The sequence below is a fragment of the Sminthopsis crassicaudata genome, chromosome 4 (genome assembly GCF_048593235.1).
Source record: "Sminthopsis crassicaudata isolate SCR6 chromosome 4, ASM4859323v1, whole genome shotgun sequence".
Lineage (NCBI taxonomy): Eukaryota > Metazoa > Chordata > Mammalia > Dasyuromorphia > Dasyuridae > Sminthopsis > Sminthopsis crassicaudata.
This window is the reverse complement of record NC_133620.1, coordinates 97,871,218-97,887,113: the sequence shown is the minus strand read 5'-3', so window position 1 is coordinate 97,887,113 and position 15,896 is coordinate 97,871,218. Positions and strand designations below refer to the sequence as shown.

Genomic DNA, 15,896 nt, shown 5'->3' with positions numbered 1-15,896 from the left:
TATATGCCTAATATGTGATAACTATGATAAAGCAATGAGGATAAAAAAAGAAAGGCAAGGGGCTCATGGGGTTCCAAGTCTGATGGGGGAGACAACATATAAATAATTATAACAAAGAAAGACACAGGATAAACTGAAGGTAGTCTCAGAGGGAAGGCGCTAGAATGAAGGGGATTTAAGAAAGGCTTCCAGGACAAAGTGGGATTTTAGTTGAGACCTATAGTAAGCCAGGGAAGCAGAGATGAGAAGAGAGAACAGGATAGAGGGGAGAGTCAGTGAAAATGCACAGTCAGGAGATGGGAGTCTTGTGTAAAGAACACAAGGTACATGGAGGCGAGGAGGGGGCCAGGTTATGGGAGGCTTTTAAAACCCAACAGAGAATTTTATAGGTGATCCTGGGTGTGACAGAGATCAGCTGGAAGGTGTGTGTGTGTGTATGTACATGTGTGCATGGACACTTAAGTGACAATGCTGAGATAGTCACAGAACTTAAGGAAGATCAATTTGACAACTTAGTGGAAGATGGACTGAAGTGGGGAGAGCGACATAGCAGGGAGACCAATCCAAATATTACTGTAATAATCCAGGATTAATGGGGGCCAGTACCAAGATGATGGCACCCTCAGAGCTGAGAAGGGGGCACATGGAGCAGTCTGCAAAGGTTCAAATAACAGGCCTTGGCAAGAGACGAGACAAGAAAGATAAGAGAGACAAGTTCAGGCTGTAAAACACTGTAAAATATTTTAAAATTATTTTCTTCTGTAAAAATACATTTAAGTTGGGGACTTTTGTATAAACATTCATGAACCATAAATGAACATTCCTCTTGGAAATTAAAAACACAGACAAACAGAAAGAGTTTATATATGATGATAACATTGCCATTAAATAGTTATAAGTCTTACTCTTCCATTTCAGGGAGTCCTGAGCTGCTGCATAGATAACAATTACGTGACTATTTTTAGCCATAGATATTCCACCATGTAAGCCTTACGTAAAGCAAGTCTTTCTAATGTCTTAAGCCCAGATGTCTCACTGGTGGCAAAATTAGACTTGTCTAGTGAAAGTTATCAGAGACATGATAATATGATCATTTCCTCACAAGGCACTGACTATTTCACACCTTATCTGCTGCCTGGATCACTTACCAGAACTTCAACATTGGCCAAACAAATCCTGTTAATTGTTAAGTCTTTTCAGAAATACTGACAATATAAAAAACTATAGCTCTTAAAATCAAACAAATTCTTAAATTTATATTGAAAGGGAAATAGTTAAGATTCATTAAGGTCCCTGTCAGTTTCCTTTAATAAAATTACTTCATTCTTTTGTAAACAAGTTTGTTAAATTGTCATCATGATGTTATCATCATAGTGTGCCAGGAATGTTCAAAACTAGAGATGACCATGACTTAGCAAGACTCTCTTAAGCACAGTAGAATGGACTCATTTCTGTCTGTCTCGAAATGGCCTAGGAGAAATTATTTGTCATATGAGGTCAAGTTACTGAAGGCCTGAAATCAGAGAAATCAAAAGAAAGGACGTCAAGAGACAAAACTATATTACTTTTTTGTCTCTGGATAATGAAACGACTCAAGTTACTCCAGAGGCCATGTTTATTCATTTTGACTCTTTTCCTAAGGAAGTGCTTTAGGTAACAATCAACTGAAACTATGGGGTACGCCAACACATGATAGGATCTGCCATCAGGTAAATTGGAGCTTTGGTTATGTAGCTTTTCTCAGCACCACAAATTAGAGAAGTCTTTAAAAGGAATATGTCAAAAACAACTTTGTTCTTAGAATGGTTTGCAGAGCCCATAGTTAGAATGAAGTACCAGTATGACCCATATATAGAAAATCAGAACATGCTGGGGTATTTTAAGAAACTTACTATCCAAGGCAGAGTGAGTCTATGGAGAGAGGAATGCCCTTTCTGGGCCAAAGAGGAGTCAAGAAGCACAGAAGATTGTTTGCCTCCCCCCTTCTTCCCTGGCTAGATTGAAGCTGCCCCACAATAAGCTGGTCTGCTGCATCTCTCAGCTTCCCTCACCTCCCCAGACCCCACTACTCATCGTCTTTCACTGTGGTCCCTTCCTAAATCCCAAGCAGACTGGCTCCAGCATAGGGGAAATCTCTGCTGTCCCCAAGAAGCTGCTTACAGGAGGACAGAAGAGTCATTGCTTACTAAATCTATTCTTACTCTGCACGTCATGAGAAGTCTGATCGTTTTAGCAAATGTCTCCAAATTTTCCCAGTAGTCCTGTTTTTGGAGAAAGCCTGGATTCATCTCTCCCTGGAGCATACTGAGTGATCTGTTTAAAACTAAAGCAAACAAGACCATTGTTTCACGATCTTTTTTCTTCTATTTGCCAGCAAGAAAAGTCTGCACTTAAAAAAATGATACAGGAGGAATAAAACTTTACCAAAAAATAACCCAAACAAACCAATTCCCTTAACAAGTCTCAGCACCTCACTTCCCCCTAGTCTTTTTTCTTAGGGAAGTTGTTTCCCTATCTCAACAGTGAAAGCTGTGGCTTGGACATACCTTACCATATTAGGCAACCAAGCTGAGGCAAACACAAAACAGACCCTGAATTTACCTAAAAGAAAGAGTGCAAGCAAAGATGTTTTCCCAAGTGAGAGGGTTTCTAGGAAATAACTAGGTGTGCTTTAAGGGGAAAGAGGCACTTGTAGACAATGCTGCTACTGAGGAAAAGGTAAAGAATCCAGACTCAGAAGACCAGCAGCAAAAGTTCCAGGGCTTGGAGAAAATCAGGACAATGACTTAGGAAAACACTTTGAAAAGCCCAGCTTTTGGACCACTGTGTGGAGTACTACTGGAGTCAAGAGAACCTGGGTTTGACTCCCAGTTCCATCACTTACTCTGGGTAGGCCATTCAACTGCATGCACCTAGATTTTTTCATCTGTAAAACGAAGGATTAGGACTAGATGAGAAGATAGGAGAGAGTAACATAGGTAAGATAAGAAAAGACTGAAAAATCTTGCTAGCTGATCTTCCCTTGGTCATGTGCTCAAAAGGATCATGGGAAAAAGCAGATTCCTGAGGGCCTCATTATTTCTCTGGGCTCTCTGATCAGGTCAGTGAAAAATAATGCAATTCCTAACATAGAAATGAAAGACCGCTGCTCTGCCTCCTCTATGTACCATTTCATAAGCAAGACTGTGTAGGAAAAGTAAAAGGACACTGGATTGAGGAAGAGGTGGGAGCCCCAGAGCTGAGGGTCAGCCCTGAGGCTAGAAACCATGGCCAAGGCTCCTTGATCTCTCTGCTAAGGATTACAGATCTGCAGCTAGAAAGGGTTCCAGAAGTCATCTAGTACAACCTTTTCATCTTAGGTAAAGGAAATTAAATAACTTATCCAATGTCATGCTGACAGTCCTCTGACTCTAGAATCTTTTTACTGTACTATGCTACTTCCAATCTGTTGAATGGGAATGATGGTATGTGTTTCTCTTGCCTCATAGGACTATTGCACAGCAAATATTCTTTAAATTCTAAAAGATCTATATAAACATGGGTTATTATTAAAACATTTATGAAATCAAAAATCAAGGTCAATGGAACCCCAAATACTTTCATGCACATGATAAGATGAAAAATCAGGTGCTCTATTTTTATAAAATTATCTAAGTATTCCCAACAAATGAGAGAGAGGTGATAAGACTAGTAGAGAATGAATACACATTTTTGGATGTGGTCAATATGGGAATTAATTTTGTTTGACTCTACTTGTTACAAGGATTTCACTTTTTTTTTTTTTTTCTGGGTGGGAACAAAGAACTTAAAAATGGTGTTTGGAGATGGGGAAGATGCTATTGCAAAATATATATATATATATTGACTGGGTTATTTATGGGAAAACAAAAAATGATCTCCAGTCATTCAGCTAATAGAAAAAGAAAGATGGGGAAGGAAGATATTAGTGAGTTTGGTACATGTTAATACAGTAAACATACTCTTTTTATGTAGCTCCAATTCTATAACTATCTTTATAGACTCTTCTATTTTATATGGATTTACTCCTTTTTTTTTTTCTTCTTGTGAATAACTCCTTATAACAACAACAACAAAAAGCAATTAGTGCTTACTGCAATACAAGAAAGGTATGAAGTCTGAGATGATGGCAGAAAAGGCCACTTAGCTGTTCATTGAAGAGAACCTGCCATTCTGGCTCTCTAGGAGACAGAGACAACTCGGGAGGGATGACAGAGATAAGACTTCCAAAGGAAGCCCCTTCTTGATTAAAATGGCAGTAAGCCTTGTTCCAAGCTGAAACAGAACTAAAGATAAATTAGGAATGGCAAGAGGAACAAAGAAGAGAAACCACTTAAAAAACATTCACAACTACCGTTTAATCAATAGAATTCCTCTGACGCAGCAGGAACACAGTCTCACTACACTCCTGGACTTCAAAAGCAGTCTGGACATGGTCTGTGGAGCAGAAGGCAGCAGGGCTTGAACAATGATCAGGGACATAAAGCTCCCTCATATTCTTGTGTCTCTTTTGGACAGGATTAACAGATCTTGTGGATCCTGTTTCCACACAACATGTCAAGGTCAAAAGTTACAAAGGGTTGTTTAGCTGATGTAGAAAGATGGGACGAGGGGAATATTTGGGGAAAGGTGCTAATTATAAACAGGGAAGAAAAAGTCTCATGTAGAGTCAAATTCAAGGGCTGAAGAACTGGCAGAAGGGAAGCAATAGGGAAAATCCATGAACATATTTATCTTCTATTCTTATGATTTAGTCAGTTTTATGAAATTACTCTGAGTGGGAAGTAAAATAATAGTACTGAAAAATTAGCAGGAAATAGGTAGGTCTATTGAATCAAAGATGCCAGTTTAATTTGACATCTGATTTGTAGGCTTCTGAGTAAGAAGAGTCTTAAAGGTCAATTAATTCAGTATCCTATACCATGTAGAGGAAAGAACATTCCTGTTGGTGATTTTGTCTGTATAAAAATATTTTAGTGATCAATTCAGTTCAATTTGCATTACTTTCCCCCTCAAAACTACTTATTAGAAACACATTTTATTTTTGCTTTTTTCTTTCATCCAGTTTGAATTTTAAATATTTTTTTGTATTCATCTCTTCTGAAAAGCATTTTTTTCTAAAGGGTCTTTCCCAGATCAACTTATGGCTTAAGCACAGGATTCATTTGAATTCAAAAAGGACAGTTGCCCTAGGTAACAATGAAAAGATAAATTCTTTGCCAACATCTTTGTTTTATATAATTTATTAATTTGGAAATGTTAGCAGCCCAGCAATAAGCCAAAGGGATACATTTGTTCCCTCTGGGGGGCTGTTTTGAGCCTTTGTAGCTTATCTGTTTTGGGCAGGATGTTGATTTTTAAGACTATGCCTAGATCCAAGACTGCAATGATTTGTCTAAAAGCAACAAGAACTCCAAAGATACGAAATAAGCATCTTCCCAACTAATGCATGAAGATAGTGAGTTTTTAACATATATAATTCCCAACCTCCCTCAAAAAACACAAGAAAATACTGATATCCAATGGATCTTAATTCAGAAGACTTTCCTATTTACCAAATACATCTGGTAATTTGACTTTCAAGAGTATTCTTAGGGAGAAAATATTCATAGCCAATTGCTGATAATTTTTAAAGACAACTAAGTAACACAGTGAATAAAGTGCTGGACCTAGAGTAAAGAAGATGTGTTTAAATTCAGGCTCAGAGAGGACCAGATGTATGATCCTAGGCAAGCCACTTAACTTCTGTCTGCCTCAGTTTCTTTTCCTATACAATGTATCTGCTAGGGTTGCTGCAAGAAACAAATGACATAAGGATGATGATGGTAATGATTTTTAAAATCAACTATTATTAGAGATTAGAATAAATGTGAATTCTAGTTTTGAATCTGTGTCCTTCAGACTTATATGAACTGATACTGAATGAAGTGAGCACAACCAGGAGGATATTGCACACAGTTATAGCAAGATTATGTAATGATCAACAGTGATGGACTTTGCTCTTCTGAGCAATGTGATGATTCAAGACAATTCCAATAGATATCTGCATCAAGAGAGAGAGAACTATGGATAATAAATGTAGATCAAAGCATAAAAAAAAAGAAAGAATATGTGTCCTTATATCTAGATAAAAAGGGAAAGGTAGCAGAGTACAAAGGACTGGAAATCTGGAGACTTGAGTAACAACTTACATTAGAGCACTTTAAGCTTTGCAGGGTACTTAACAGACATCATGTCATTTAGTCCTTACAACAAACTATGATGTAGGTGCTATTACTTTTCCCATGTTGCACATAAAGTAGTTTAGGCCCAGAGTCATAGGCACCTGGTATAATATTCAAAACCTGTCTTCCTGAATCCAATTCCACTGTTCTATCTCCTTCCCCATACTGTTGCCTTCTATTTTTGGCTCTGCTATGGAAGAACTGCATTAGTGAGGGAAGTGGCCTTGGTTTCCCTAGTTATAAAGAGGGAAAGGTTGGATTGGTGATCCCACTCTAACCATCTGTAAGCTAGAAAAAAGTCTGCTATTTCTTACAGGTAATGGTCTTCAGCAATTCCTTTAAAATAAAAACAGTTTTATCTCCACCAAGTTCCCAAAGGTACCTCTGTACATTCACCAATATCATTTCTCTTAAGCACTTATGCCCTCTAGTGAGAAATTCAAATACACAATCTGCAATGGTTCTAGGAATGGTATGAACAAAAGAGCAAATCCTTAAAGTGGGGAGGAAAGACAGAACAAGCACAAACTTTTCTAAAATTTAAAAAAAAAAAAAAAAGGTCAGAGGGATAGATGAAAAAATCCAAGCAGTCACCTACTGAAACTGTTTTAAAGACCATATCTACACTAGATATTAGGATAGTAGACAATACAAAAATTTCAAATTTCTTTTTTTTTTTTTTAATTTCAAATTTCAATACAAAAAATACAAATTTCATTAGCATCAACAAAGAAACCATTAAAAATGTAAGCAAAGTTTTACCCCTATATTTTCATAGATGATTGGGATTAGGGTCTTCTTATAGTTTAAATTTAGTTTCTATTTTACCAAATTTGACACAGGAAGAGTTTGACCAATGGAAACTGTCTTGTGATGTATGTATTGTTCATGTGGACAATAAAGCTATAAAAAACAGTTTTCATCATTGAGTCAATACTTCCTAGAACAAATATGTTCCTCTTTATTAAGTAGTCCAAGGGTTTTCAAATGGGGAAAAATTTAGAGGAGAATCATGTACTTTCTCTGAATTTGAACAAAGCCCAGTTCTCAATTGCAATATATTATGATATTTACAGTAAGTAAAACCTAGGCCTATTCCTAGTTAGATAACTGATTAATAACAACAAGCATTAACACTATTATCCACAGAGGGACTCTGGTGAAGGGGCAGAGGTGAAAAATTATAACATCAAATCAACATTAAACAGAACTAATGACCAGTAGAATCACTATATAGAGGATATACATTAGTTTACTCTTTAGGCACAGATAAAGAAATGGGCTTAAATTATGAATTAGAAATACAGGTAAATTATAAAGAAGGCTTCTGATGTTACAGACAGAAATAAATGCAAATGCTCTCTCAAGAGCTTCTGGAACAGGGAATACTTCCAAGTGCACAGGATGGTGGTGTTGAGCCTAACCCTGCCTGGCTGCAGAGGACTAAGGTTTTGAATGCAGACAGGGAGTCAGGGAAGGAGAAACATTTATATAACACCTACTACGTGATCCAGGCACAGCATTCTTCCCACTTCCACATCTAGTGGCTTTAATAAAAATGAGCAATCTCAATAGCCAGCACAGGGCAGGCCAGGAAAAGAGAATTACATTCACCTCAATGGCAGCTATAGTTTCATTGAATTAAAACAAGATCAGAGGGGAAAGAACAATGCCCATTTTGATCAGCCAAAGGAACACTTCCATACAAGTCCGGCACTCTATATGCCAGGTTTCTCTTCCTGACAGAAGAGAGCTGGGGAGCTGCCACTTTGATGGATGGACATGCAGTAAGGGAGAAGGAACAGTTTTAAAATGCTGCCAGCCGCTTGTCTTGGAGAACTGTGGCAATTTAGACTGGTCTGTGATCAGGCATGTAGGCTGGTACAGAGTGCTCTGACACCTACCAGTACTGAGAAGGATAATAGAAGTAGGAGAACTAATAATGTTTTCATTAGAACACACTGGGCTCAAATAGAAGGGTGAATCTATGGTGACTAAAAAAAAATAAAATTAAAGAAACATGACAACTGTTTCCCTTTTTGCATCATATATGGGAATTAATTTTCTGAGCCCTGGGCCATGTTTATTTTCACATATTATAATCCTGGCACCTAAAGATTAACAATTGAGAAAATATTCTAATCAATTTGAACTTCCCTCAAAAGACATATGGGTTAAATACTTGGAATTCATCAGTAGGTGCTCCAGGGAACTGGGTAAGTGAATTCTTTTTCAGGTCGTCAAGTAACTCTCATTGCAGGCCATAAACACACTTGTCTTCATCAGCTAGACATATTCTTTAGTTTTGAATAAATGGACTTAAAGTGAAACTTCTCAAGGCATTGCTTTGACAGTTTTTGTCAATATTGCCTATGTAGAGCTCCAGGCCAGAACATCTTAGAACACAAATAATGTTTTATCTTATAATGCCAAAAAGTAAAACAAAACAAAACAAAACTTGAATGCCACTGAAAAAAGATCTGTTCCATGACACCAAAGCCTTCATCAACTGAACTAAACTGAATTCATTCTCAATTCTCGTCACAGATTTAGCACCTTTGGGAGTTAGGTGCCATTCAGTTCTGTCCCTCTTCAAAATTTTCCAATTGTTCTCCCACATTCCTTCCCCTACTCCCAAGTCCTTTGCCTAAAGTGATTTTCATTGACACATCACAGCTCCAAAGGGTTATTAGAAACGTTACAGTCCTTACTTCTATAGTCCTATTTCTTTCTTAAGTATAGAATATTACTGCCACTTCAGTTGTGGGGATAGCATTGGAGGTAGCTTTTTGGAAATTTCAGCTAAAATACTGAAGTAAAAGTGATAGGACATTTGCTCCATTTGCTGCTTTATTTGCTCCTGTTGACTCAGTTGTTGATTTTTTGTGGGGGATTTTAAAGTATTTCTGAGACTATGATTTGATTGTGAAAATAAACAACAAAGATGGATAGCAACAAATCTCTATTATATACATAATAAAGAATTTGTGTGTCAGTCTTCAAATCTCTTAGCCAACATACAAATCCTTTTTTCCCAAAAAATGCAAGAACAATAAAGTTAATTCTCCATTATCCTCCAGAAAATTATATCCTTTGTAGTTGATATGGAATAAGCTCGAGTTTTCCCTATCTTCCAACCAGTTAGGGGATCTCCAGGTCTCTAACTATGCTGTCAGAAGGATTTGTTTCTTGGGTGTCTGATTATATTCTAAAATTAAGTATGAAGAACTCCAGACTTATCCAATGCCTTACGTTATCCATGTTTCTTTCTCCTCTCTATTAGTATAGGCAAAAAGGAATTGACCATATTATTTTCTTCCAAAGAGTTTAAAGAATTTCCCCCAATTTTAACTTTGAGAAAGAGAGAAGACAGGTCTTATCAGACTGCTGTTGAAGAACATAAATCTAATTCAAGGTCATAGCTGTGGAGATCTTCCTAAAAACACAGAATAACTAATAAATAATGTCTCTTAGTGGAATGACTATTTCCAAATCCCCATGGATGGCTAGACATTTTCATTGGCTAATTAAGCTGCATTAAATCTGTTGCTCCCTCCACTAAAATTTCATGCATTCGAGGAAGCTGCCCTTAAAGGAACACATCTCCTTAGCCTGTCACTTACCCATAACTCTTTCATGTCTTCTGTGACTTCTGCGTCATCTCCCTGGAAAGGAAAAGAGAAGACAGAGAGGAAGGTCACTGTCACAGTACTCTCAGTAATCACAAAGTGAGCTCCTACCACTTACACAACCTCGTATTTCAAGCAAGAAGTTGCTTGATGAACATCAAAATGTGACTGCCAAATGATGCTTTGATACTGCTGCTCCCTTTCAACAGGCATCATGGATTGGAATTTAAGGAATATTACCTGCAGGTGAACACTTTAATAACTTTGTATAAGAGAGTCTTATGAATCAAAAATTATCTGCTGAAAAAGAAAAGCAATTTTCCTCTTCCTATTTTCACTTTTTTTCATCTTTAGAAAGAATAAGAACTAGATGAGCATTATTATTTATAAATAATAAGTGATATATATACATAATATATAGAGAGATATTATATAATATATATATATATATATTCTCACAATAGCCTTGTGAATTAGGTAGAGCAAATACTATTATCCTCATTTTACAAATGAGGACACTGAGATTCAAAAGCTTCATGATTTTTATAGTTTCAGAAGTAGTGATTGCCAGAGCACAGGTTTTTTGATTCCCTAGTCCAGTTCTCTCTCCCCTATACCACAGTTCCAAAGCAAATAAAAATCTCTACTAACAGAATGACTTATAAGGGATGAGTATTTTTTACTGTCATGAATGGTCATAGTTTGTGCTGAATCTTCAGCTGTGCAGGGCTTCTTAAATTTTCTCCATTCTTTAAACTTTTCACTCAAGAGATTTTTACATGACCCCAAGTTATATAAGTATATAAAATATATATACAAACCAAACATTTACTGATAATAAATCATTATTTTATGACCCTCATATTCAGTTATGTGAAGTTTTGAGCTAAGCCACAGGACCAAGACAGGAAAGTGTTTAAACATGGTCCATTTTATTAGAGCACATATCTATTCTCAAAATGATTTGCAATCATCCATGCTTTTAATTTTTTTTCCCTTAGTTATCTGCATATCATAGCAGTACTGGAGTGTAAAGGGTTCTAAAAAGTATGAATTTAACTTCCAACTCTACCACAATCTGTGTGATGTTGGGAAAATATTTCACTTCTCAGAGGTCTTAGGATTCCTCATCTGTAAATTGAGGGGGTTGGACCAGATGATTTCTAAATTCTCTTCCAGTTCTAACAGTCTATATAATTCTATGAATGTTTGAATTTACTATATTCCATTTGAGTTCACACTTTTGAGCCCTTTTTCTCATCATTAAGCTCCTTATGGAGTATTTCCTTATATTTAGATTTAGTATAAGACAATAAATGGGGTTTGCTGAGTGTGTATAGTTCAAGGGACGAGGAAGGGAATAAACACTTAAATATGTGCCAGGTACTGTGTTAAAGTATCTCATTTTAAAAGTAGTATTTCATTTGATCCTCACAATAATCTTACAATAACAAGTTATTATTATTTATGAGTTTTCCCATTTTACAGATGAGGAAACTGAGGTAAACCGTGGTTAAGTTATATGCCTGGGATCATACAGCTAGTAAGTATCTGAGGCCATATTTAAGATCAGGTATTTCAGACTCCAGGCACTGTGTCACTTAGCTGCCGGGTCTAGTGGAAAAAGCACTAGTCTTGAAGTTAAAAGATATAGGTGCAAGAACCAACTCCAATATTTATTACTTATAGTACTTAAACTCTTCTGAGTTTGGATTTCTTTACCTAAAATAGAGGTAATAACATTTATACTACCTTCCCTTTTTTGTATTGTAATGAAGTAAGCACTTTATAGAGCCCAAAGAGATACATAAAAGCCAGAAGTTATTATTTCATGGTGTTGTTGTAAGGAAAGCACTTTGAAAATCTTAAAGTACAATATGAAGGTGAGTTACTATTATTTTAAAATATCAAAAGGGGAAGAGGGCTATGGACAGTTAATCAGGTGAGTTTGACACCTGTGGCACTAACTCCTGAATTCCCAGTATGACCATCTACAGTTTTATAGTCTCAGAGGCACAATATTCTGCTCTTCTTCGTGGATCTTGTTCTATGTGCCAGCCAAAGTGTGGTACCAAACTGAAGCCAATCACAGAACACAATAACATCTCAGTTACAGATACCATTTAATCTGTAGAGAACAAGAAAAACAGTTGACATGAGGTTCCCAAAGAATCATATCCACTTACGTCCTTTGTCCAGAAGTTGATGCCCGTCCCTCTTCGCCTTTCCTTGGGCCGGCGCCTCTCCCGGATGGATGTCTTATTGGAGGACTGGTCGTCCAAATCTGGATCTTCACTCTCTGACCACCAAAAACAAAAGGGAGTATAAGCCTTTGGAACATGAGCCCACAAATTCTGAAGAAGGTTCACTTTAGTTTTTAAAGGTCTACATACCATTTTTATCCATGTCCTTTGCAGTGCTTGTGGCAGTTTCTGAACTCTCAGAGTCCAGGGCTGAGGACCTACTTGTCCGGAGGAGATGGGATCCAATGGAAAAGGAGGGGCTTGACCCAGAAGGAGAAACTGGTGTCGTGGGTTTATCTTGCTGGGTTAGGCCCCTCAGGCGTCCATAAGAAGACTACAAATAACACATAGGATTGGATTTAGAAATCAATTTTCAACATATAAGAGTAAACCCTAGTAGAATTTTCACAAATAAGCTTCTCTAAGGCTTTTTACCAAGGAAAGATTATGTAGACTGAAAATCAGCCTGTTAACTATCCTTAAGAAGTGCAATCTCAGAATTCATATATTTTGTATCAAACCCATGTTGAAAGCAGTCTAAGAATATTTTTTCCTGAGCAGAGTAAGGGACAACTAAATTATATCTGCCTTATTAGAAAAGGCTCCTTTGGTGAAAGAAGGAATTTGATAAAGAATATAGTATTTTGAATTGGGAAAATTAGGAGACCTAATACTTAGAAAAATAAAAGATCAATAAATATATGAAGATAGATGCATGAGAACTAAAGTCCAGAGCCCAATAATTACAATTGAGTAGTCTATCAATTTGCAAGAGTTAAGTTTCTACAATCTTTTTTCAACTCTCCTTTTTCTTTACCATTTTGTTTCTTAGCCTCATGAATAAGGCAAAGAATACAGTTTTGAATTTGGTTCATTTGGTAAAATCTTTGCCATAGGAAGCTCCAGCTAGAGAGAGAGGAAAAGAAGGGTCCTGCTACCATATGGGAAACATTTCATAAAGGATGTATGCTTTTTAACAAAGTGCTACAAAGGCCAGATCCAGTCACTCAGAGCTGGAGAAAGAAGTGGAAAAGTTACTTACAATCCTAATCTATCCTTTTCACTTCAGTAGAAAAACAGCAATCCATGAAGAATGTCTATAATAAATACCTTTTTGGGAACAGTGGAGCAAAGGCTGCTCTTTAAACTCCTGGATTTGCTGATTTTATTAGTGTGTGAGAGACATCTCTCATTTGGAGGGCTGGAGATTTGTGCAAGAAGCATGAATAATACAGAGAAGAAATTTGTTTATAATTGCTAAATTATCTTGGTAAATCTTGTAGGTACAAAAGTTTATTCACAAAAACATTGTTACCCCACCTCCTCTCCTTTCAGGTAAAAATTAGCACACTGTAAAGGGGTAGGAATTACCATCCTTTCAAGAGAGCCCTGATCAGCCCAGATGAGTTTACCTCCTCATCCCAGCTCCTACTCCCTCGCTGCCGGCTCTCTGCAGTTTCTTTCGTCAGTGCTGTGAGTGGCTCCTGTTTTTCACTGTTACTCTCAAGTCCTTCCAGACCACTTTCAGTTTTTTCACTTGGCTGCTCTTGAGATTGTCTTTCTGCCCGGGATCGGCTGAAAGTTCTCTCTGCTTCCTGAAGATCAGTTAGAGTGACACCCTGGAAGAAGAGAAGGAGACCTTAAAATCAGGGAGATGAAAGTTAGAGTTTAAAGCAAAGCTTTCCTAACTTAACAATGCAATGAAAAGCAAGGGTAACAACTAAATTCAGATCCTTAGAGTCCAACATTTTGTTACTATGTGAAACTCTAGTCCACAAATAAAGTCCTTTTTCAAAGATAGGTGGCTTTTGCCTATTGAAAAACAAAAATCTACTAGAGTCAAAAACCTCAGGTTCTCAAAGAAGGGCAAATGGTTCCTACAATGATGGTCAATCATCTGAGAAGAGAAAACCAGAGACGTGGTCTAGAAGTGAGAACAGAAAGCCCAATTTGCAAAGCATTCAGGTCTGCAGAGTCAATACCCTGGTTTTTCCAACCTTCATTATCAGGAAACAGGTTACTACTATTTCTAAACTGTCTTACAGTTCTTGGTCCATGGTTAGTTGCTTTCAGAACCATCATTAGAATACCTTGAGTGATCCCAAAGATCAAATAGACACTGGGCCAAGATAAATAGAGGCAGGAGCCTCGCTTTTCTCAAAGAGAAAGTTAGGTGTAGGAAAGAAAAAAATTCAGACTCCAGGCAAAAAGAGAAAAATGGTCAAGATATCAAATTGGGGCTTTCTATAACAAAGCTTCTTAAATTGGGAGTCACAACTCACATAATATAGGGTCATGTAAATGAATGTGGGGGTCATGAAATTATGATTTCTTATCAATAAATGTTTGATCTGTATACTTATTTCATATATATATATGCAGGATTACATAAATTACAAAAAAAAAAGAACTTTGAAAAAAAATCTCAGGTGAAAAGGAGTGAGTGTAAAAAGATCAAGAAAATCTGTTCTACTGTACTCAGCATCCTTCAGAGATTTGCTAATCAATCAATAATTATTCATTAAGTGCCACCATATAGAGGCACTTTGCTAGATATTGGGAAAATAAATGAAACAATTATCTACTTGCATTATCTAGTTGGGGAAAACAACAGGGTCATAATTACAAAAAGAATAAATATAAAGAAAAAAATACAAAATACAAATAAATACAAATACAAGGTACTTTGGGAGAGAGAACACTAAAAGGGGAATAGGAAAGACATTGCATAGATAAATGTGCTTTAGTTGTGTCTTTAATGAAGATTGGAATTCTCTTCTTTCAAAGGCAAAATTTAACGGGGTAGAGCATTTCAGGCATGGTGGATAGCCATTACAAAGATACAAAGAAGGGAGATAGACTCCATATGTGAACAAACAGAAGGTCAATTTGGCTGGATTATAACACATGAGAACAGAAGCAATATACATGGAATATAATGATATTCTAAAAATCTTAGTGCAATTTAAAATTATTAAAGTGACTATTACTTCACCAAGACTTTTAGGGTATCCTATAAGATGAGCCTTGAAAAAGGCTGGGAGCAGGTTGAGAAGGGCTTTAAAAGCTAAACAGAAGAGTACATTTTGGCCTAGAAGCAATGGAGAGTCTTTGGGATTTATTGAGAAGGGCATCACATAATCAGATTTATGTTTGGGAATATCTGTGGAGGACTATAGTGGAGTAAGGAACAACTTGAGGCAAGAAAATTAATTAGGAAGACAAAGCAACAGTCCTAGGCAAGAGAAAATAAGGGACTGAATCAAAGTGCTAGTCATGAGAGTAGAGACAAGGGGAAAGACTGGAGGAATGTTGTAGCAGTAAAAATGGCAAGTTTTTGGTACTTGGAAATATGAAGTAATAGAGGGAGGAGTAAGCATAAGACATGCTTTATTTTATGTATTTCAAAACACTTTTGAACTTGAGAGATTGGCAGAATTGTGTCATAGTTGATAGAAAAAGGTGAGTTTGGAGAAGGAATGGGCTTGGAGATAAAGAGAAGTTTTGTTTTGGAGGTGGTGAATTTGATAAGTGGCCAAAGCTCAAGAGGTCGAATATATAGAACTGGGCACCATCTGCTTAAAGATGGGCTCTGATGAGATCTCCAAGCAAGCAGATATATATAGAGAAAGGGGCTCAGGAAAGACTCTTTGGGAACACTTCCAGTGAGAAGGTATGACATGAAAAAATCAGAAAAGAATGAGAAAGAGCAGTCAGGCAGGTAGGAGAACCAGAGTAATAAACGGTTTTAAAGCTCCAAGAACATCTCCTGGAGAAGAAAG

General features: G+C 36.9%; 1 protein-coding gene across 9 annotated transcripts in view; it reads right to left on the bottom strand.

The window, feature by feature from the left end:
* Positions 1–15,896, bottom strand: part of PPP1R12B (protein phosphatase 1 regulatory subunit 12B) — a 246,141-nt gene that overhangs the window by 80,101 nt on the left and 150,144 nt on the right. For 8 of the 9 annotated variants that reach the window (XM_074308814.1, XM_074308815.1, XM_074308816.1 and 5 more), the window contains exons 16-19: positions 13,527–13,733; positions 12,265–12,448; positions 12,058–12,170; positions 9,866–9,907 (exon numbers count right to left, since the gene is read on the bottom strand). In XM_074308814.1, the coding sequence (XP_074164915.1) occupies positions 9,866–9,907; positions 12,058–12,170; positions 12,265–12,448; positions 13,527–13,733 (546 nt within the window). Of the gene's footprint in view, positions 1–9,843; positions 9,908–12,057; positions 12,171–12,264; positions 12,449–13,526; positions 13,734–15,896 lie in introns of all 9 variants that reach the window. The other variant, XR_012489060.1, reaches the window with a different exon arrangement.